The sequence below is a fragment of the Phyllostomus hastatus genome, unplaced genomic scaffold (genome assembly GCF_019186645.2).
Source record: "Phyllostomus hastatus isolate PE091 unplaced genomic scaffold, TTU_PhHast_1.1 phas_scaffold_501, whole genome shotgun sequence".
Classification (NCBI taxonomy): domain Eukaryota; kingdom Metazoa; phylum Chordata; class Mammalia; order Chiroptera; family Phyllostomidae; genus Phyllostomus; species Phyllostomus hastatus.
In genome coordinates this window covers 50,153,015-50,176,658 of record NW_025334033.1, presented here as the reverse complement: position 1 = coordinate 50,176,658, position 23,644 = coordinate 50,153,015, and the positions used below count along the sequence as shown (strand labels likewise).

General features: G+C 36.6%; 1 protein-coding gene across 1 annotated transcript in view; it reads right to left on the bottom strand.

Moving 5' to 3' along the window:
- DNAL1 (dynein axonemal light chain 1) overlaps positions 1-23,644 on the bottom strand; it is a 37,939-nt gene that overhangs the window by 12,695 nt on the left and 1,600 nt on the right. The window contains exons 2-6 of the mRNA XM_045822965.1: positions 19,994-20,032; positions 18,999-19,108; positions 17,432-17,487; positions 9,687-9,742; positions 451-577 (exon numbers count right to left, since the gene is read on the bottom strand). Of these exons, the coding sequence (XP_045678921.1) occupies positions 451-577; positions 9,687-9,742; positions 17,432-17,487; positions 18,999-19,108; positions 19,994-20,032 (388 nt within the window). The remainder of the gene's footprint in view (positions 1-450; positions 578-9,686; positions 9,743-17,431; positions 17,488-18,998; positions 19,109-19,993; positions 20,033-23,644) is intronic.

Below are 23,644 nucleotides of genomic sequence, written 5' to 3'. Positions count from 1 at the left end.
CTAACCTTCCCCACTAAGCTGTGAATTCCTTGAGGGCAGGCATAGTGTCCTACACAACTGTGTATATCAAGAATCTGGTATGTAGTTATAGGCACAGAAAAAGGCTTTAGTACATGCTGTGTGAATAATGTACAATGAAAAAGCAAAGCAATATAAATGTCAAATAAGTCTTCCACACAAGAATTATTAAATTTAAACCAACTTTTTCCAGCCTTTGGACAATTAATCTTTTCATAATTAATAGGACCAGGATCTACTCAATTAAAATCATTCTACATAAATACTTAAATGTAAATGTCAAGCATTTAGCTGAAATACAGGAACTCCCACAGGTATGAGTACTTCCCTCTGTGCTTAGAAATAAATGTCTTTATTTTGCATCTTGTGCCCCGCTGGGCTCTTTTCTACAAATAGCAGGGAGAGGTTAGCAAAGAGCCAACCTCAGCTTACCCCAGTCTTTCACCAGGTTATTGGACATGTAGAGAATCTTCAGTTTCTTCATTACATGGATACCTTTCAACTTCTCAATAAAATTGTAGGAGATCCACAGTTCTTCTAATGTGTCCCCTACTGCTTCCTGAAAAAGAAATAACTTGATATACATGCTTATTTTTAAGCTTTTTTTCCTCCTTATAAACATAAAGACAATGGTCTTCAGAGAGAACTGAGACCCACCTGTCCCCTGGCAAGAAAGCTGAAGGCTGCGTGGGAGTTTTTTGTCGTTAAGAAAGCCAAGTAGAACATTCTGTTCCTTTCTTCAAACTGATCTGAACTAAGAATAGGTACTGAAATCACCAAAAGGGGAAACAATAGCACTATTTCATCACTTCTATTGAACAGTATAGTTTTCAAATTCCTTCCCTGTATATTTTATTATTTTATCCTTATAACAATTAAGATAGGCAAAGCAGGTTATTTGATTTCTACTATAGAGAACTTATGAACTTTTTCTAAGATCACAATGCTACAAAATAGTAGAGCTGGGTCTAAATATTTATTATGGAAACTTTCAAACATAAAAAAAGTTGAAAGAATTTTAAAGTAAATTCCCATATATATATTCACTACCCAGATTCTACCATTAACATTTTACTATCCCTTTCCTATCAAATATTTGTCCGTCTTCCATCCAACTAGCTATCCATTAATTCATCTTATTTTTTAATGTATAAATTTCAGTTTAACCCCTGGCTGGTGTGGTTCAGTGGATTGAGTACCAGCCTGCAGACCAAAGGGTCACTGGTTCGATTCTCAGTCAGGGCACATGCCTGGGTTGCAGGCCAGGTCCTCAGTTGGGGGTGTGTGAGAGGCAACCACACATTGATGTTTCCCTCTCTCCTTTCCCTTCTCTCTAAAAATAAGTCAATAAAATATTTTTTAAATTTCAATTTAAAACATAAAGTCTTCCCATTACAGTAAAAATATTACACCATGCTGACTCTTAACTGATATATATAATCAATAGTGGTCCAAAGACTTTCTTCTTTTATAGACATAAGACAAAATGTAGTAATTCTTTTTAAAAAAATGTTTTAAAAATATACTAGACAGGATCCATTAGATGTTCAGTCCTCTCTTAACCAGAAAGAATTTACCTTCAACCACACAGTAATGTCTAGAATGTGGAGCCCACACCTACTCCTAGTGAGCAACTGTCCCTTCAGAAACTCCAGAGAGAATACCTGTAGCCTGGATAAAGATCCCTAATGCATGCAGTGTCCACACTGGTGGACCCAAGGGGAGAAACTGAGACAGAAGTGGCCTGAGTTAGTCTTGTGTGTCATCCCAACTCCCACAATTCAGCTCAGTTTCAACTTTCTAAGTAGAAGAGGTAACAGTTTTAGAGTAAAAGAAGCTTTTAAACCTATCCACTCTGGCACACATAGAACTTTGCAATTTAACCAACCCCCCTCAGCTAATATTCTGATATCTTCTCCCCTGAAGTGACCTAATTAGTGTAGCATATGTCTTTCAGAAGAGGGGAATAAGCTTTCATATAATGTAAACTTTATTGCATGCATTTTAATTGCACTGCATCTGCACCCACATGTCCAATTTAGAAAGTGTGAGGTAGCAGGAAAAATACCAATTAAATACTGATAAGAAAATTTAGGTTCAGTCTGGGTTCTGCCACTTATTTACTGTTGCTTTTCCATGTGCAGATAAGGACTCTTGGTCAACTTTCATACACACAATTTGAGCAAGTCCCCAAATAGAATTTGCTGAATTTACTCTTTTACTGATTTACAAAAAAAACTGTTTAATTAGTTACAAATTATAGTAAATTTTAATTTTAAGCATATTTCATTGATTATGCTATTACAGTTGTCCCATTTTCCCCCCTTCTTTATTCCCCCTCCACCCTGCACCTCCCTACCCTCCAGCATTCCCCACTCCCCTTAGTTCATGTCCATGGATTGTACACATAAATTCTTTGGCTTGTCTATTTCCTGTACTATTCTTAATCTCCCCTGTCTATTTCATGCCTACCAGCTATGCTCCTCATTCCCTGTACTTCCCCAAAATTGTCTCCCTTTCCCTCTCCACAGAATCCCCTCCATGTGATCTCCATTTCTGTGATTCTGTTCCTGTTCTCATTTGCTTAGTTTTTGTATTTTAGGTTCAGTTTTTGATAGTTGTGAGTTTGTTGTCATTTTACTGTTCATAGGTTTTGATCTTCTTCTATTTCTTAGATAAGTCCCTTTAATATTTCATATAATAAGGGCTTGGTAATGATGAACTCTTTTAACTTTGACCTTATCTGGGGAGCACTTTATCTGCCCTTCCATTCTAAATGAAAGCTTTGGTGGATAGAGTCATCTTGGATGTAGGTCCTTGCCTTTCATGACTTCAAATACTTCTTTCCAGCCCCATCTTGCCTGTAAGGTTTCTTTTGAGAAATCAGCTAATGGTCTTATGGGAACTCCTGTATAGATAATGCTCTCCTTTCTTCTTGCTGCTTTTAAGATTCTCTCATTATCTTTAATCTTGGGTAACTTAATTATGATGTGCCTTACTGTGTCCCTCCTTGGGTCCAACTTCTTTGGAACTCTCTGGGCTTCCTGGACATCTATTTCTTTTGCCAGATTGGGGAAGTTCATCTTCATTATGTTCAAATAAGTTTTCAATTTGTTGCTCTTCCTCTTCTCCTTCTGTCACCCCTATGATTCGGATGTTGGTATGTTTAAAGATGCCCTGGAGGTTCCTCAGCCTCTCATTTTTTAAAAAATTCTTGTTTCTTCATTCTGTCCTGGTTGGATGTTTACTTCTTCCTTTTGTTCCAAATCATTGATTTGAATTCCAGTTTCCTTCCCTTTACTGTTGGCTCCCTGTATATTTTCTTTTATTTCATTTTGTATAGCCTTCATTTCTTCCTTCATTTTGTGACCATACTCAATCAAGTCTGTGAGCATCCTGATTACCAGTGTTTTGAACTCTGCACCAGATAGTTTGTATATCTCCTTGTCGCTTAGCTCTTTTTCTGGAGCTTTGATCTGTTCTTTCATTTGGGCCATATTTCTTTGTCTTGGCACACCTGTTATGGTGTAAGGGGCAGAGCCTTAGGTGTTCATCAGGGTGGTACAACTCTCTTTGCTGTGTTGTGGCGCTGTCTGTGGGGGAGGGGTCACAGATGGAACAATGCTACTCGCTCCACTCTAGCCCCACTTTCCAATGAACTCTCCTGTGAGACTGGGAGTTTCTCCCATCTTCACAATCCCATAATATTTTACAGCTAGAGGTTTTGAATCTTTAGTTTCCCAGTCAGCCAACCCCGCCTCACCCACGTGGTCTGTCACCTTGTCAGGGGTCCTCTCTGCTCTGGCTGCCAGTCTCTGCCCCTCCTACCAGTCTGGATGAATGTTTCTTAAACTCCTTGGTTGTTGGAATTTTGTACAGTTTGATTTTCTGGCAGCTCTGGTTGTTTATTGTTTTTAAATTTGTTGTTATCCCTCTTTTGGTTGTGTGAAGAAGTGAAATATTTCCCTGGCTGGCGTAGCTCAGTGGATTGAGCGCGGGCTGGGAACCAAAGTGTCCCAGGTTCGATTCCCAGCTAGGGTACATTCCTGGGTTGCAGGCCATAACCCCCAGCAACCGCACATTGATGTTTCTCTCTCTCTCTCTCCCCCTCCCTTCCCTCCCTAAAAATAAATAAAATCTTAAAAAAAAAAAAAAAGAAGTGAAATATTTCTACCTATGCCTCCATCTTGGCTGGAACTCCTTCACAAAGTATAGTAATTTGTTTTTGATAGGATAGAAATTGTTTTAAATAGGATAACTTTGAAGATGTCGGTAATGCTTCATTAGCTCACTAAAGTGTTTATTTTGTTTCAGTTTAGCTTTCAGCCATTTGGATGCAGTTCTTTTGCCATAACCAAGTTTCACTGCATTTGGTGACTTTTCTTTACTTGAGAATAGGATTTTGTGGGACAAGAATTTCTTATACATATTGACTTACAAATGTTATATCAATTTTGAATGCCCAGAGTACAGTTATGTCTTTCAGTACATTTTAAATCTATCCCACTGTCTTTTGTACTTCCCTAAAGATAACGATTTGCTAACCAGCTCAATTAGATTACTATTTTTATGTGTTTTAATAAGTTGAGAAGTGATTAGTGCCTAAAATATGAAACTGACATTCTATAAAGATGGGCTGACAAATCCCACAGCTGGATGAAACAGCTGCCTTAACATGAACACAAAACAAAACCTTAAAGATAATTTTAAAATGTGTTGAAACCAGTCTAAGCAACATAATTTTCTATGTATTTATAACTAGGTAATAAAGACAATACTTTTAAAAACGATTTTGGTGAAGCAATCTGGTAAATGTCAATCAGTAAAACCTGGCTAAGTTTGTGTAAATCAAGTCAGTGAAACCTGTCATTCAATAAACTGGCCCTTTGGTGAACTGGATAGTGAGTGAACAGGCATTTAGCAAATTGGTTTGCTTTCTGCAAGTGAACAAATAATTTCTCCTTAGTTTCTTACTCTGTAAAATGAGGAGGCTGGTACATTGAGAGACTGCCTCACACTCATTAGGATGATGGCTACTATCAGACAGACAGTGGAGGATGTGGAGAAGCTGGAACCCTTGTGCGCTGTTGGTGGGAATGTAAAATGGTGCAGGGGCTATGGAACAGTTCCTCCAAAAATTAAAAATATATGTTACAGAAATCCCAGTTCCAGGTATATAACCTAAAGAATGAAAAAAAGAGTTTCAAAGAGATATTTATAGCCATGTTCAGAGCGGCATTATTACAATAGCCAAAAGGTGCAGGCAACCCAAGTGTCGTCAGTGGATGAAGGAATTAATGAAATACAGCACATACACACAGCTTATTCATCCTTAAAAAGGAAAGAGGTTCTGATACATGCTATCATGGGTCAAACTTGTATGTTGATAGTAGGGAAAACTGTACAGCTATTTTCAAAGAATGCATTAAATCTGCTTGTTTTGACATAAAAAAATATTACTGATACACAGAGGTAGGCACAAGTAGGTTTACAGTTGTGAGTATGTGAAACACAAGAGTTTATTCTTGTATTATTATTTATTTATTTATTTATTATTATTATTATCAACCTACTTTTGCCTACCCTTTATTGAGTGAAAAATAAGAAAACATATATTAACCTTGTATACCATAACACAAACATATATAACACACATGTGTTTATACATATACACAGATATCTATTTGTATTTGCACAGAAAAAATATTAAAATATACAAAACAATATTATTTCTGTTACTCATGGAGTCAGTGAAGTGGAAGGGAGAAAAAAGACTTTCACAGTGTATTTCATATATTTATGAATTTGCTTGATTTGTTTTTTTACAATTAACATATATAACTCTTAGAATTAAAATTTTAACCTAGTAGTTATTTTTTTCATCCTCATCCGAGGATATGCCCATTGATTTTAGAAAGAGAGAGAGAGGAACATCGATGTGAGAGGGAAAATCAAGCCTCCCCTAGGCACCCAGTCGGGGATTGAACCAGCAACTCAGGCATGTGCCCTGACAGGAACTGAACAACTTTTGGTACACAGAATGACATTCCAAACAACTGAGCCCCCAGCCAGGGCTAACCTAATAGTTTTTATAATTAGTAATAAAATATACTGAGTCACTCAATAAATATTTATAGAATGCCCACTACATGTATCAAGCACTGATGCAGATGCTGATGAACAAAACTGACCTGCTCATTAGGATTTGTGTGTGCAACAGAGAGAGACAGAGGGTGGGCAAGCAAGTGGGAGAACAAACCGATAAAAACTTCAGATAGTAATAAGATAGTCGAAATAGATATTGATAGATGTAGATATACATAGACATACAGATGTACATAAATATAGATGTAGATGCAGAGTGGTCGCCTAGGGAGCTACATCAGATATAGGGTAGTTGGGTCACTTTTGAGGAGGTGACATCTGAGCTGAAGTGAGGAGCCAGTAATGTGGAAGTTCAGAGTAACAAAGAGGTTTTTAGGCAGAAGAAACAGCAAGTGCCAAGGGCCTCAGGTGGGAATAGACTTGGCATGTTCCAGGAGAGAAAGAGGGCCAGTGGCTGCAGATCACCAGCTAGGACGAAGAGTAATACAAAATGAGATCCGAAAGAAAGGCTAAGGCCAGATCATCCATACAAATGGGTTTATAATGTACCTTAATAATTAGTTTTCCAGTAGTTTTAAATAGACACCTTTCATTCAGTTTAACATTTCATGTTTCACAGATTAGAGTGGTCATGTGTAATTTACTGAGGCAGCTGTTTAAATCATGCTATAAGACTAGTGTGTCTAGATGAATAAATCAGTTAGTATGTGAACCTATTTGAAGCCCAGCATTTGTATTTCTAAGCTGATTTTTCTTTAGTTTGTGCATAAGTAGTAAAGCTTTTGGACTGGTAAAGTGTTGTTTTTGGTGTATGTATGATGTATGTATATACACACATACACACATTCTGGAAAGAACACCAAAGGTTGGGTGTTATTGATAGTGTACAGAAAGTGAAGAGATCTAAGCAAGTGATGGTGCAGCTAGACGATACCTCCATACGTGTCTTTAATCCTATATTTATAATTTCTGTGTGGTTTCTAGGTATATATTACATTTCATGGGAGAAATTACATACTATAGCAATACTTGAGAATCTGGAATTCTGAAAATATCTGAACAGATATTAAGCCTCCCTATCAAATTGATCCTAAAGATTCTGGGATACATTCATTTAAAAATCCTTCCCTTATAAATAATTCAAAATCATAGTTAGTCTGAAGTATAATAAATTCTTATTTTTTGTACTATAATTTAATATTTTATATATTATGAATACTGTCCCTATATTTGACATTTTTTACCATCTATGCTCAGAGAATGTAGAGAAAGCAAAGTATCTTTAAATATACCAATCATTTAGAACACCAAAAACATTTTTTTATAGATCATTAAATATTTACTCATCATAGCCAACTAGAAAGCAAACAATTCATCTATTGGTTATCATTTTGGAGGGGAAAACTTCCTTTATTTAAAAATGTAATCTCTAAGAATTTCTAAGCATTTTGCCCTGACCCGTGTGTCAGTTGGTTGGAACGTCATCCTGTAACGAAAAAGTTGTGGGTTTAATTTCTGGTCAGGGCACATACCTAGGCTGTGGGTTAAATCCCCAGTCCGGGCACCTACGATCCCCATTCTGGGCACTTACGGGAGGCAACCAACCGATACTTCTGTCTTGCATCAGTATTTCTCTCTCCCTTCCTCTTTCTCTAAAAAGCAATGAAAAAATGTCCTCGGGTGAGGATTAAAAATAATTATATATAAAAAAAAGAATCTCCGAGCATTTTATAAATTCATCAGTAAAACATTACATAAATAGACATGTAGAAATGGGAATATTATTCAGATCATTCAAGATAATTCCAAAATTGCTTCTCTGAACACTGACCCCTATTTAGGCATTACAGCTCCTCCTGTAATGGGGGATGGTCACTTCAGCCCGTCTCACCTTGGGATGTCCTTGTTGGGAAGCCCCGCAGTTCCAAGCCCACTGGCTCTTATCAAGCACAGCTGGACTTAATGGGAAGTGGAGAAGGAGGCCAGAGTCATAAAAAATTTCAGAATGTTTATGAAAGACTTTCAATACTTTTACAAAAAACATTCCATACTTTTAAAAAAGTATTGTCTTTTTGGGAACAGGTACAAGAAAAAGAAATCAGCTTCATCTTTCCTGAAATTTCCTAGTATTACAATATTATTTCATTTCAGCTTCTTTGCAAGAAAATTCAAATGGCCAGTAAATATATAAATAAAAATATATGGTCCACTCCACTGTAAAAAACTATAAGAAGTTTTAAATTTCCAAGTTTGGTAAGGGGAAATGGAAACCCTCATACATTACAGGTGGGAGTATAAATTGTTACAAACTTACCAAATGCCAATTAGATGAAATGTCATAAAAGCCTTTAATTCATACCTTTTGACCCAGCAATTCCATTTCAAGGAATTATTCATAGATGTGTGCAATAATATAGCTAAAAGGAGATTCATAACAGTATAGATTATAACTCCAAACTGAAAATAATGAATAAGTAACTGATTTATTTATTTATTATAATTATTTATTGATTTATTGATTTTAGAGAGAGGGAAGGAGGAAGGGAGAGAGAAAGAGAGAAACATCAATTTGTTGCTCTACTTATTTATTTACTCATTGTATGATTCTTGTATGTGCCTTGACTGGGGATCGAACCTGCAAACTTGGTGTATCGGGACAAGGCTCTAACGAACTGAGCTACCTGGCCAGGGCAATAAATAACTGAATTTAATAAATTATGGTACATCAATAAAATATATTATTATACTGTCATTAAAAAGGGGTATTGGTTGAAAATTATTTAAAAAACTTAAGTCACATCCACTGATCAAAAACTTCCAATAGTTTTGCAAACCAATTGGAAAAAAATCTAAAATCTTATGATCTATAATGCTCAGTGTGACCTCCTGGTTCCTGGCTTCCTTGCCAGCCTCACTGAGGATAATTCTCCCTCTCTCATTCAACTCTTTTGCTCTCAGTGTCAGTTTCAGGACACTTGCACTTGCTGTCTCACCTCAGCCTCAATTACTCATCCCTTGGTCAGCTCCGCAGTTCACATCCTCTCTTCCAGAGAGAACTTCCCATCACTCTGTGCTCTCTTACATGCCTCATTTTTCTCCACCGCATTCATCACCACCTTATGTGTTATACAGTTATGTTCTAGTCTGCCTGCCTCCACTGTCATGTAAGTTCTAAACAGCAAACACTTTGTTTTATACTCATTCTGCTCTGTCTCTAGTGCCTAGAACAGCAGTACCTGGCTTAAAGTAGACATTTAGGAAACATTATTGAATTAATTTGTTGAATGAGTGAATGACATGGAAAAACAATCTCCATATAATAAGTAAAAAAGATGCAAAACACTAAGTATAGTATGATTTCATTCTCTACATATCCATTGAAGAATAGGAAAAAAGGCAAGGAAGATGTCAGTCAAAATGTTAGCAGTATTTAAATTGTCAGTGGCTTATAGATATTTTTAATCATTGCTTTTCTACTTCGTAAAGTTTCTGCAATGGACAAGTATTATTTTTATACTAAGAAAAAAGTGTATGCTTTTTTAAAGTAATAAATAGCAACCTACCAGTCCATTTAAGTTCTTTATGTTGTTTCTTCCTAAAGACAATATCCTCAAGTTTTCTGTAGTGGAAAAAAAGCAATTTTTTGTTTATGAGAATCATATTACATAATTATAAATATAGAATAATAAGGTTTTAATAAATTTTATATAAAGATTCTTATATAATGAGTCAGAACGGCTATATTAATAAAAAGTGGTCATCAAGTAGGAAATAACACTCACTGACCTATCATCTAAGGTGAACACTACAAGTATAATTTCACATCATGCCAATATTAAATTTAAAAATTATTAGCTATTTGGGATGCATGGCCTTAAACTGATAGCTAGTGAAAATATTAGAGGGATAAACAAGAGCAAAGAAAATATGAACTTCAGATTTGAGAGCATATATATACATTTCACATTTCTTATAGTACGAGGACTCAGACTCGAAAACAAGTATATTTATGTATAGTATACCCCACTCCACAAAGGATTAGAAGTGAAATCAAATGAATTAATATTTTAAAAATCTTTTGCCTTCAATCTTTTTAAAAATTAGATTGTGATTTGGTTTAAAAGATGCCTATTTGTATTTTTTACGAGGATGTTTCTATTTGCGTATGGACAGGCTATTTCTGGAAGAGAGAAAGAAGAAACAGCGGTTGCTTTGCGGGAGGAACTGAGAGTGCACGGTGAGAGGAAGACGTTTTTCATTGTAAACTCAACTATTTGCATAAAACCATGAGCATGTATTACTTTTTAAAATTAAAAAAAGATTTCTAGTAAAACACAGAAAATCTAATTTCTGTTCTAAAAAAGTACCGTGATTACTTATGTATAAGTTATACATTTAGGTTCCACAACTTAAACTTCTGTAACTATACTGTCCGATACAGTAGCTACTAGCCACATGGCTAGTTAACTTAATTAACATGAAACAATTAAAATTCAGTTTCTCAGTCACACTAGCCTCACATCAAGAGTTTTAATAGCTGTATATGGGTAGTAGCAACTGTTTTGGGACAGTGCAGACAGTTCTATTGGGTGGCATTGTTCTGTAACACCCATAAATCACCAATTAACTGAGCTCTAATCCCAAATTTCAAGAGAAATGATCAAACCTCTTTGAGTCTTAGTTTCATCACATGTAATATGAGGAAATATAATATCTATTTTTTTAGATTTTATTTATTTTTAGAGAGGGGAAGGGAGGGAGAAAGAGAGAGAGGGAAACATCAGTGTGTGGCTGCCTCTTATGTGACCCCCACTGGGGACCTGGACCGCAACCCAGGCATGTGCCCTGACTGGGAATCGAACCAGCGGCGCTTTGGTTCACACCCCACGCTCAATCCACTGAGCTATGCCAGCCAGGGCTATAATATCTATTTTATAAGCATATAAGAATTGAGACAATTGTCTAAAACATTCAGCCTAATGCTTTATCCATGGCAAGTACACAATAAGTGGTGTTTGTGTCTGTATCAGACATGTATAGTTACATAAATGTTGGTTTTAATTTATTTAATAATTATTTCAAATTCTCTTATGAGAAACATTTAACTTTTTAAAAATATTTTATTTATTTATTTTTAGAGCGAGAGGAAGGCAGGGAGGAAGAGAGGGAGAGAAACATTAATATGAGAGAGAAACACTGATCGGTTGCTTCTCATGTGCACCCTGACCGGGGACCAAATCTGCAACCCAGGTGTGTGTCCTGGCCGGGAGCTGAACCACAGAGGTCAGGGCACATTTAACTTTCAGAACAAGGAATTTCAAAAGTGATCTAATCTATGCAAAATGATTTAACTATTGAAACAGGACTCCATGTTATGGGCAGGATTGGGTCCCCCCCAAATTCATATGTTGAAATTCTAAACCCCAGTCCCTCAAAATGTGATGCTATTTGGAAACAGGGCCTTTAAAGAGATAATTAAGATAAAATTAGATTGTTTTAGGTAAAATCCAGTGTGACTGGTACCCTTACAAAAGGAGACAGGACACAGACAGAAACACAGGAAAGACCATGTGAAGACGAAGGGAAAGACGGCCATCCACAAGCCAAGGAGAGAGGCCCCAGGAGAAATCACTCCTGCCGACACTTTGATCTCAGACTTCTAGCCTCCACAGCAGAGAAAATAAATTCCTGTTGTGGGATTTGTTATGGCAGCCCTAGCAAACTAATAAATCTATATAACTATAAATGTGGGAAAATTAAATATTTAAGAAAATCACATAATAATTTTTCAAAGTTTCTTCATATGGAAAAATGACCATTTTTTCCTACTTCATGCAAGATAAAATGCTTATTCAAAAAATTATTCATTCAACACATAATTATTGAGTATCAACTGTATGCCAGGAATAGCACTAAGCACTTGCACTATAACAGTGAACAATACAGCTAACAATCCTACTGTCATAGAACTATCATTTGACAGCTGGTAAACAAAATAAATAAGTATATTAGATAGTGATGAGTGTGAAAGAGAAGAAAAGCAGATAAAAGAAATGAAATGTCAAAGGACTGGGAACAGCTGACATTTTAGGTAGATGATGACTTCTAAGTAAAGACTCAAAAGAAGTAAGGCAGCGAGTCATGAGAACAGATGGAAGGAGGACATTAACAGACAAGCAGAACTTCAAGCGTAAAGGCTATGAGACAGGACCACATTTGAAGTCTTCACAAAACACAAGAAGCTAGCTGAGAGAACAAGAGGAGAATAATCGATGAAATTAGAAATAGGCCTTTTATAGAGGATGTATGAGGAGAAGTCAGGAAATTACCAGAGTTTGGCCTAAGCAACTGAAGAATGGACTAGTCACTGAGAGAGATAGATAAGAAGCTGGTTTAGCTGGGGCTGTGGAAGGACTTTTAGGACTTTTGAACATGTGAAGTCTGAGATGTCTACTAGGCATCTAAGGGAAATATCAGGCAACTGGATATGTAAATCTGGAGGTCAGAGGAGACACCTGGGCAGAGATATAACTTTGGAAGCCATCAGCATATAGATGGTAAAGCCATGATTTGGAAGAGATAATCAGACTAGGGAGTCGGGGAAGATAAAAAAGAGACCCAAAAATTGAATCCTGGGGTACTCCAACATTTAAAAGTTAGGGACATGCGACTGGGAAGAAGTAGCCAGAAAAGCAGGAAGAAATCTGGAGGGTACAGTGTCCAAGAAGCCAAATGCTGAAATTGTCTCAAAGAGGAAAGAAATCATCCGTCAAAATACACTCATAGGTCAACTAAGATGGGGACTGATAAATGACCTCAGAAATTGGAGATAACAAATATATGCCACCTTTCAAAGATCTAAGTATTTAACTTAATGTGTAAAAACTCCTTTTAAAAAGTGAACATGAAACTGGTATCAAAAGACTAAAAAGATTTTATTTATTGCTATATAGGGAAATAAATTATAATATCAAAGTTAATAGATTAAATGTTCTAACATAATACAATGATATATTTTCCATAGTTTATATGTTGTATAAGTAGAGCACCACTATAAGGAAAACAGTTTTTCTTTTAAGGAATTTATTTAATTTTTCTTTTTTTTTTTTTAAGATTTTATTGATTTATTTTTAGAGGGGGAGGGAGAAAGAGAGGAAGAGAAACATCAACGCATGGTTCCCTCTCATGCGCCCGCTATTGGGGACCTGGCCCAAAACCCTGGCGTGCGCCCTGACCGGGAATGGAACCAGTGACCTTTTCACAAGCCGGCACTCAACCCACTGAGCCACACTAGCCAGGGTTTTATTTATTTTATTTTTTTTTTAATTAATTATTTTAGAGAGAGGAGAGAGAAAGGGAAACATCGGTTTGTCAAATGTATTTATGCATTCATTGGCTGATTCTGGTACATGCCCTGACTGGAGATGTTGCTTCTTGTATGTGACCGACTCATGATCTAACCTGCAACCTTGGCGTATCAGGATGACTCTCTAACCAATTGAGCTACCTGGCCAGAGAGGAAAACACTTTTTCTTTAACAAGTTCCTGATGAAAATGAAAAAAGTGTCTTAAAGTTTATTTATTTATTTAGCAAATGGAAGGAGTATTTTGCCAAAGATACAAGGCAACAAAATTTATGTTCTAATCTTTAACATGAGATTATTACTATTCACATTGTACAGCTTTTTAGTCACAGTTTTGAACATAGTGACATTATGCAGTCTTCCAGTCGCAGTTTTGGTACCATAAATAGAAATTGCCATCGGGTCATTCTGCCTTACAAAGCTCTTGTTGAACAGTAATGCCTCTGTATTTCAGGTCCTCGCACCGTGGCGCAGCAGGCGAGACTACAGTGCTCGTGAAGGGAAAGGGCTGGGCGGCAGCCAGGGTCATATATTCAGTCCTTCACGTGGACGAGCTGGTTTCTTTTTGCTTCCTGGTCACAGGTTGCAGAAGTACCATTTGTTACAAGCAGAACTAAGATGAGATGAAGCAAGTATAGCAAATGCATGATACAAATGCCTATACTCTCTTATTCCATGCCTATGTCAGACATCAATCATTGATCAAAGTACTCTTCCACTGAATTTTGGGAACTCTTTTTAATACAACTTTCCCGAGAGTCATTACCAATTGAACGAAGTTAGAATACGAGCTAAAACGCAATGCCTGCCCTACATAGGTTATCCATTTTCACTATTGCCATAGTCATGTTCTTGTGAAAAGAAAAGCATGTCATCTATATTGATAAATGTTATCAATTTTGTCTCTTTTAAGAAAGTTATTACAGTTACCCTACATAGGTTATCCATTTTCACTATTGCCATAGTCATGTTCTTGTGAAAAGAAAAGCATGTCATCTATATTGATAAATGTTATCAATTTGGTCTCTTTTAAGAAAGTTACTACAGTTACAGAAAAAGGAAAGAGTGAAATGAAACATCTCACATTTTCTAATGAGTCACTGAAAAATTGGAATAGATTGAGTCATCTTATGCACAGCTTTAAAGGAAAACATTTCCTCTCCAGTACTATATAAGGTACTGGGGAAGATGGAAATTTGGAATAGAAGATAAATAGGTTAATAAAATGTAATGCTTGCTCCGAAGGAGTTCATTATCTAAAGAGACAGAACATAGTCCTCGCCTACTTTAAACACGAGCATTTATATGTACCAAGCACTATTCTAAGTCTTTTATATACACTAACTCATTTATTATTCATAATAGTTATGAAGTAGGTCATTATTATTATAATCCAAAATAAGTCTATTTAAATGTTTGCAAAGAACGATTAAGTATGATGATGGAGATTAGAGAAGTCTTTAGAGAGAGAAGTGACATTTAAACTTGGCATTATTAATCTTAATTTTGTTTTTTGAAGGATTTTCCTGTTAGAGGAACGGGCTGTTCTCAATGAAAAGCACTGCAATTGACAAGCGCAGTGTCATAAAAAAGAATGACGTGCTGTGGTGTGAACAGCGTGGTGCAAGCTTTGAGACGGCTCTGAATGCAACGTTAGGGCAGGTGGTCTTTACCAGGCCAAGGGGTGCCATTGAGGTCTCTGATCTGGAGAAATGAGAATGAGAATAATATGTTTAGAAAGAAAACTCTGGTGTCAGTGCTGAAGGTCAACTGAAGAGCAGAAAGAAACGGAGATCAACTAGGAGGCCATTACAAAGGTCGTAAGGCAGTGTTTTTCAATGTATGTGTGAAATCAACTTAGTGGGTTGTGAAAAACATTTAAACAAAATCAATTTTTAAAAATTTATACTAGAACCTATGCTATAAAGGTAAATGTTGTTTAGCAACTTGATTCCAATTCATATGTCTATGTGTATATTTGATCTGTATATTCATATGAATACATATATGTACTGACTCATAAGTTCAAATATATTTCTTACTGTGAAAAGTAGTCAAAAACATTTGAAAGCCCTTACTGGTGTGGTTCAATGGGCTGGGTGTCATCCTGTGAACCAAAGAGTCACTGGTTCAATTCCCAGTCAGGGCACATGCCTGAGTTTCGGGCCAGGTCCCCAATTGGGGGCATGTGAGAGGCAACCAGATGTCTCTCACACATCAATGTTTCTCTCTCTTTTTCCCTCCCTTCCCTTCTCTCTAAAAATAAATAATAAAAAAAATTTGGGGGGTAAAAAGCCCTGGCTGATGTGGCTCAGTGGATTGAGTGCCAGCCTGCGAACCAGAGGGTCACTGATTCAATTCCCAGTCAGGGCACATGCCTGGGTTGTGGGCCAGGTTCCCAGTAGGGGGTGCTCAAGAGACAACCACACACTGATGTTTCTCTTCCTCTTTTTCTCCCTCCTTTCCCCTCTGTCTAAAAGTAAACAAAATCTTTAAAAATTGTTTTGGAAAGAAATACAATAACAAATGTTTAAGTAAAAAACAAAGTTTGTTAAACACCATTTAAGGGGGATGGTTAGAGTCTAAATTAAAACTCTAGCTCCTGGAATTTATAAAAAAGCAACATGTTGCCCTAGATGGTGTGGCTCAGTTGGTTGGGGCATTGTCTCCTATACCAAATCATCGATGGTTCCATTCCCATTTAGGGCACATATCTGGATCGACTCGATCCCCTATGGCAGGCAACCAATCAGTGTTTCTCTCTCTCTTTCTTCCCCCCTTTCTAAAATAAAAAAAATAAAAACTTTTTAAAAAAGCAACATTATTATTTGAGAGCTCTTTCAAAGAGTAGAGTTAATAAGACTTAGTGATGAACTTGGATGTAGGGCTTGAGGGAAGTAAAGGGAGAATGTGGTAGGAGAAATTATGGCTCACCAAAAGACACCTATATCCTAACCCCTGGAACCTGTGAATGTTGCCTTCTATGGGGAATAAGTACTTTGCAGATGTGAATAAGTTAGGAATCTGAAGATAGGGGGGAGAGTATCCTCAATTGTCCAGGTGTTCCATAAATGCAGTCACATGTATCCTCAAAAGAGAAAGAGCTGACACAGACAAAAGAGAAGGCAATATGACCACAGAGGCAGAGACTGGAGTGATGTAGTCACAAGCCAAGGAACGTGGCAGCCATCAGAATCCAGAAAAGGCAAGGAACAGATTCTCCCCTAAAGCCTCTAGTGGGAGGGTGGCTCCGTCAAAAACCCTGATTTTGGCCAGTGAAACTGATTTCAGACTTCTGACTTCCAGAACTATGAGGGAATAAATTTCTGCTGTTTTAAGCCATCAAGTTTCAGTAACCATAGGAAACTAGCACAGGAGTCAGAGGCCTTAGCACCTGGGTAGGTGGCAATGTCACTAACATTTGTTCGTGCACAGGAAAAACAAGGATGGTTAGAAATGAGATTTTAAATATAACAAGTATGACTGCCCTGGCTGGTGTAGCTCAGTGGGTTGAGCGTGGGCCTATGAACCAAAGGATCAAGGTTCGATTCCCAGTCAGGGCATATGCCTGGGCTGCAGACCAGTTCCCAGTAGGGGACACACGAGAGGCAACCATACATTGATATTTCTCTCCCTCTCTCCTTCCCTTCCCCTCCAAAGATAAATAAATAAAATATTAAAAATAAATAAATAAAACAAGTATGAAACAAAAGACAAATCTGATCAAATATATTTTAAAAATCTGATTTCTTAAATTTAAGATATCTCAATTCTAACCCTGTCCAAGCTTTAAAATCTCTTTAAAATGTTCAGATTTCACTCTGTCATCTGACAATTATTACAGTTAAAACAGATGCAAGCTTCTGGGATTACGTAGTGTGCCTGGAATGTTTATTCCAATAATGAGAAAATCCAGGAACCATCTGTTATGGTGGATCACTTACTTAAGCCATTCAGATTGGCAATCTTCTCAATGCAGTTTGTAGACAGTGAAAGCTTCCTTAGAAAGAACAAAGAAAAACTTGAGTTAATATTAAAAAATGTTAAATGGTATGTCAGAAATTATTTCTCCAGTTCCCATTCAAGATACGATATTTAAGTCATACTTCCTTTTGACACTGAATCCTTTCTTTCCCTTCAGACATGGCATGTATTCCATGCCGTGTTGGAAATCTTCATGGTTTTTTTCTGGTTACAAAAGTTAATACATACCATTAACGAGTAGAAATTAAGAAAAAAACTTTTTGAGGGCAATCTGATGTTATCTATTAAATTTTTTAGAAAGATTTCATTTATTTATTTTACACAGAGGGGAAGAGAAAGAGAAAGAGAAAGAGAAAGAGGAGAGAGAGAAACATCAATGTGTGGTTGCCACTTGCGCACCCCATAGTGGGGACCTGGCCCACAACCCAGGCATGTGCCCTGACCGGGAATCGAAGTGGCAGCCCTTTAGTTCACAGGCCGGCTCTCAGTCCGCTGAGCCACACCAGCCAGGGTTCTATTACATATTTTAATGCATGTATTCTTTGAGCCAGTAATTCATTTCTAGGAATACATCCTATTGAAATACTAATGCAAATACCAAAAGTTATATGAATTAGATTATTGATTGTATTATTGCAATAGCAAAAAATAGGGGGAAATGTCTATAAGCATCCATCACTGAGGAATACTATGCTGCCACTGAAATGAGACTGGGCTACAGAGGCCAACTTGAGAAGCTGTCTATGATACGTAGTTAAGTTTTAAAACCACCTCGCAGAATGACACATTTTATATGATCCCTTTTTGTGAAAAGCAGCACTATACATATGAAAGTATGGAAATATTTATTTTCTCATGTGTTAAATTATTCAGAAATGTGTATTATAAGAAATCATATGTAATCCTAATCACCCCCCCTTTCCTCCAGAGATAACTGTTTTAATAGTTCATATATATTTATCTAGATTTTTCTATACATACTTTAATTATATAAAAACATTTTTAAAGGGAACATAATTACACATTTTTAGTCTTCCTTAAAACCCAAGAAATTTGCCCTGGCTGGTATGGCTCAGTGGTTGATTGCTGGCCTGTGAATCAAGAGGTCGTGGGTTCAATTCTCAGTCAGGGCACATGCCAGGGTTGCAGGCCAGGTCCCCAATTGGGGACACTCGAGAGGCAACCACACAGTGATGTTTCTCTCCCTCTCTTTCTCCCTCCTTTCCCCTCTCTAAGAAATAAATAAATAAAATCTACAAAATAAAAAATTTGTGTTAACTCTCCAACACTTGATCCTATCCTTTCTGATTTCACTTGAAGAGGAATTATTTATCTTTTTACTTGAATCAGCAAAGTCAAGTACTGTACAATGTAAATTACTGATCAAGTCTGTATATCTTCTAGTCATTCCCCACTCCTGAGAACTGCTAGTGAAAAATTGAGTACCTTAAATCTGGGAATATGGTGGGGGAACACATTCTTTAATTGTTTAGGCAACTGGAAGGATGAATAAAGATGAGAACTTACTCGCAATTAGCAAGCATGGACAAGGATGCATCCATCTTCTCTATAGGGGGGATCTGGGCATAAAGCTTTATCTCCTTGGCTTCAGATGGCTTCTGACTGGCTTTCTCTTCCTGTAACAAAAATTAATTTGGAAGAAGGTGATGCCTGATTGTAATGTGGAGTTAAAGGAGGCTAGAATTTCATAAGGCTTTTCAATCTTTGTTTCAAAACAACTATTAGAATTTAGTGATTCTGTGCATTCTTTACAGTTCACTTATTGACCTTTACTTATTGACTCTGACGAGCAGGCTTCTATATGACCAACCAAGACAATTCACTGTTAGGGCCCAACCAGATGGGGCAAAACGAAAGAAAGAAAATGATTTATGTAACATTTAAAATCCCTTAAGCGCCTATTGATTAATAAACCTAGGCAAACACAGACATTTGCCTGGGAAGAACTCCTTGTCCTAAAACAACCTTTCCTTAGATTTCAGACTCAGACCTGTACGACCCACTGCTCCTGTCATCTCATCTGTTTCTATACGTAATTCAGTCTGGGCCACAACCCCAAAATACCGAGAATTTTGGGAGATATTCTCTTTGCAACACAGCTGTGGACAAAACTATTTTCTCTGCAGTAATTTACTACTGAATTCAACCTTAGAGATTAATTTTGGTGCTAAGTACGCAATTTAAAATTTCATTAACAGTATATGCTGCCAAATATTTTCTAAGTATATCACAACCAGAATACTAATGTTGATACAACCCACTGATTTACATCAGATTTCCCAATTTTGTCTGTACTCATTTGTACTTATGAGTGTGAATGTGTTTGTACAGGTGGATTAAGTTCAATACATCTTTACAGTTGTATTGTATCCACCCCCACAGTCAAGACAGCTAAATAGTTCCAATACTACAAAGATCCCTTTTTCTGAATCGTCAGATTTAACACTTATCTGAAAGTTCTCCTTATATAGTTTCTAAAAGAAGTGAAAACTCATACTCACCCATCTGGCTAGGGCTTCTTTGATTGTTGTTGCTTTTGCCTTAAAAAGAGAAGGAAAAAAAGGCTGTCTTTATTGGTGTAATCTGTTGATTCAATTCTTTCAGAGAAGTTAAGGGAATCATGATGTGATGCCCATGTAGATAACTCCCACTTGGTTTACAAAAAATATGCAGCTTTCAACACTTAAAATATGTCATTTCATTGACTCTAAGATCTACATCTTCTTTCACATTTTAACGTCTTTGAAATTTGGATGCATCTTCCAACCAGGAACAATTTACAACTGCAGTGGCCAGGTGGCAGTGGTGACGTTTTAGAAAAACATTAACAATTTTATCTCATATGCATGGATTCTTTTTTATGTTTGCAAAGGATGACATAGCATAAGTCAAGTCTATATGCCTAAATATGTTTAAAAAAAAACTCTGTCAATAAGTACAAAATAAAAATTCTAACTGATAAGAAATTATTTGTTATAGTTTACTTCCAACTTATTTTTCTTTCTTAAAATATAATGTTGTACCTTATAATCAATAATATCTTTAATTCAATTTATAACTTTTTAAAAGTTTTTTTCTTATTTTTTTTTTTAGAGAGAGGGGAAGAGAGGGAGAAAAACATTGGTTGCGTCTCACATGGCCCCAGCTGGGGACCTGGCCCACAAGTCAGGCATGTGCCCTGACTGGGAATCGAACTGGTGACCTTTTGGTTCACAGGCCAGTGCTTGATCCACTGAGCCACACCAGCCAGGGCTATTTGTAACTTTAAAGGTGAGCAAAGGAAGACACCCTTTGAACTATTGCTCCAGTTCGTTAATAAAAAGAGGGAATACTCTAACTAAAAACAAAAGGAAAGTTTTAAAAGCATATAACATTATGTCTAGAAAGTAAAGATAGTAAAGACATACTAAAAAATCACCCTTGGGGTAAAAATATTATAAATTAATGTGAAATAATAAAAGATAAAAAGTCAAAATTTGAGAAATAAATATAACCTTAAAAGGAAACACAGCTTCAAGGACATTTATTTGAAAAGAAGAGTGAGAGATAGAAAACAAATAAGCTGAGCATTCAAGATAGTTGAAAAAAGTGCATCACTGCAAACCCAAGGAAGACACAGGAAATACAAAGTAAGAAGTCAGTGGGAAACACAGTAGGGGGAAGAGATCGATGAATAAAGGGCAAATATGTGGTAATAAGTTTGAAAAGCTAGATAAAGTATGCCTTTCTACAAAACAAACAAACAGAAAAATGCCAGAACTGTCACAAGATAAATCAGAAAATGTGAATAGGCCAATAACTATTTAAAGCATTAAAAAAATAATCAGAGATTTACCCTCATCCTCCTCCCCAAAAGCTCCAAGACTAATTTTACGAGTTCTACCAAGCTGTCAAGGAAGAGATATTCTCTGTTATACAAGTTGTTTCAGAAACTAGAAAGAGAGAAAGCTGCCAACTTACTTTATGAGGCTAGCATAACTTGATGCTATAACAAGATAAGGAATCCTCTTTATTTCTCAACACAGATTTGAAAAGCCTAGATATATTAGGTCTCCAAAGCCAATGATACAGAATGAAAAGATCAAGAAATACTTATTCCCAGGAGCATAAAGATTGTTTCACAATAGGAAAATTCATAAATGTATATTAATTATTATTGGATTAAAGGGAGGCAATCATATTTATTTCATTACATGCAGAAAAAGAACTTGATAAAGTTCTACATCTGATATTAAAAGCATTCAACTAAGATAAAGGGAAACTCCTTGATAAAGGCTACAGACCAAAAAGCTACAATGAACACCATACTTAACAGAGAAATTCATTCATTTCAGCAAATCTCTACTGAGTGTCTACCACATACCAAACATTCTTCTACATGCTTAGGATATATCACTGAACAAAATGAAGATCCTTGCCTTCATGGAACCATTGTCGGGAGACAAATGGTAAGTAATATAATTTAAAAATAAACACATTATATAGTATAGTAGAAGGTGACAGTTACTAAAGAAAAAGAAAATGCCAGCCCTGGCTGGCGTAGCTCAGTGGATTGAGCGCGGGCTTCGAACCAAAGCATCGCAGGTTCGATTCCCAGTCAGGGCACATGCCTGGGTTGTGGGCCAGGTCCCCACCAACCACACATTGATGTTTCTCTCTCTCTCTCTCTTTCTCCCTCCCTTCTCTCTCTAAAAATAAATAAATAAAATCTTAAAAAAAGAAAAAGAAAATGCCGAACATGGTAAAGGATACGAGGGCATGTGGATGTGTGTGTGGAGGACGTTTATTTTAAATAAGGTGGTCAAGATGGGCCACATTGGGAAGGTAACTGTAAAAGTATTCTCTTTAAGATCCCAAACACATCTAGGATGTCTACTATCACTGTTACTATTTAACATGGTACAAGAGATCTTTATACATGTTATATTAAAGATAAATACAAACTGGAAAGGTTAAAAGGGGGAAATAAAATTCATGTGCAGATGATCATCTATTTAGAAAACACAATAAAATTAACTCAAATAGAACAAATGGAGTTCAGCAAGTGAAAAACACTGTTGATAAAGTAAACAGAAAAATTCGGAGAAGATATTTTCAATGTAAAACCAACAAAGGGCTGATATCAAGATATATAAGGAACTCCTCACATTCAGAAACAAATATGGAAAAGTTGGTAAAAATGTAAACAGAAAAGTCACAGAAACTGAAATCCAGATGACTAACAAGAATATCATGAGGTAATCAAACTCACTAAAAATCAGAAAAATGCAGAAAAAACAATGGGATGCTACAATACACCCTCTGATTGGCAACAGTTAGAAAGTTGGTGACATATCTTGGCTGGGTGGCCTTGGAGCGCCAGCCTGTGAACCGAAAGATTGCTGGTTTGAACCCCAGTCAAGGCACATGCCTGGGTTACGGGCCAGGGCCCCAGTTGGGGGCATGCGAGAGGCAACTGATCTATGTATCTCTCATAGATCTCTATGATCTATGTATGATGTTTCTCTCCCTCTCCTTCTCCCTCTCTTCCCTCCTCTCTAAGAATAAATAAATACATTCTTTAAAAAGAAAAGAAAGAAAGCAGTCTGACAGTGTGTATGGAAATTAAGTATGCATACTTAGGGGAATTAAGTATGCACAGACCCTGTGACTCTGCAATCCCACTCCTGGGTATATCTCCCAGATAAATCCTTGCATGGGACCAAAGAAAGACACAAATAAGAACACTCTCAAGTTGGAAGCAATCAAGCTGTCTATAAATTGGTTTATAAGGTCACTAGTTCCCCTATAGAGAGCAGGAATCAAAACCTGAAATGCCTTGAAAACCAATGGACATCATTAACGGACAAAGCTGGCCATGTAAAGAGCCTCTATTTGGCTCTAGAAAACTTGACAGGTGGGACTTGGGACAAGAATTACCCTAATATCACATTTCTTGAAATATGAGAAACCCATTAATGACAGTAACATTCTTATTTTATGTACTATTAAGAAAAAAAATGCAGCCAATTATATGACAGTAACACAAGTTTTCAGTAATATAAATATGTGGGGACAAATGTGCCTGGTAGTGAAATACAGTATTTCTGATTTTTCAAAGAAGCTACAAATCTCAGTTTTGTAGTGAAGTATGATCATTCTTAAAACACTGG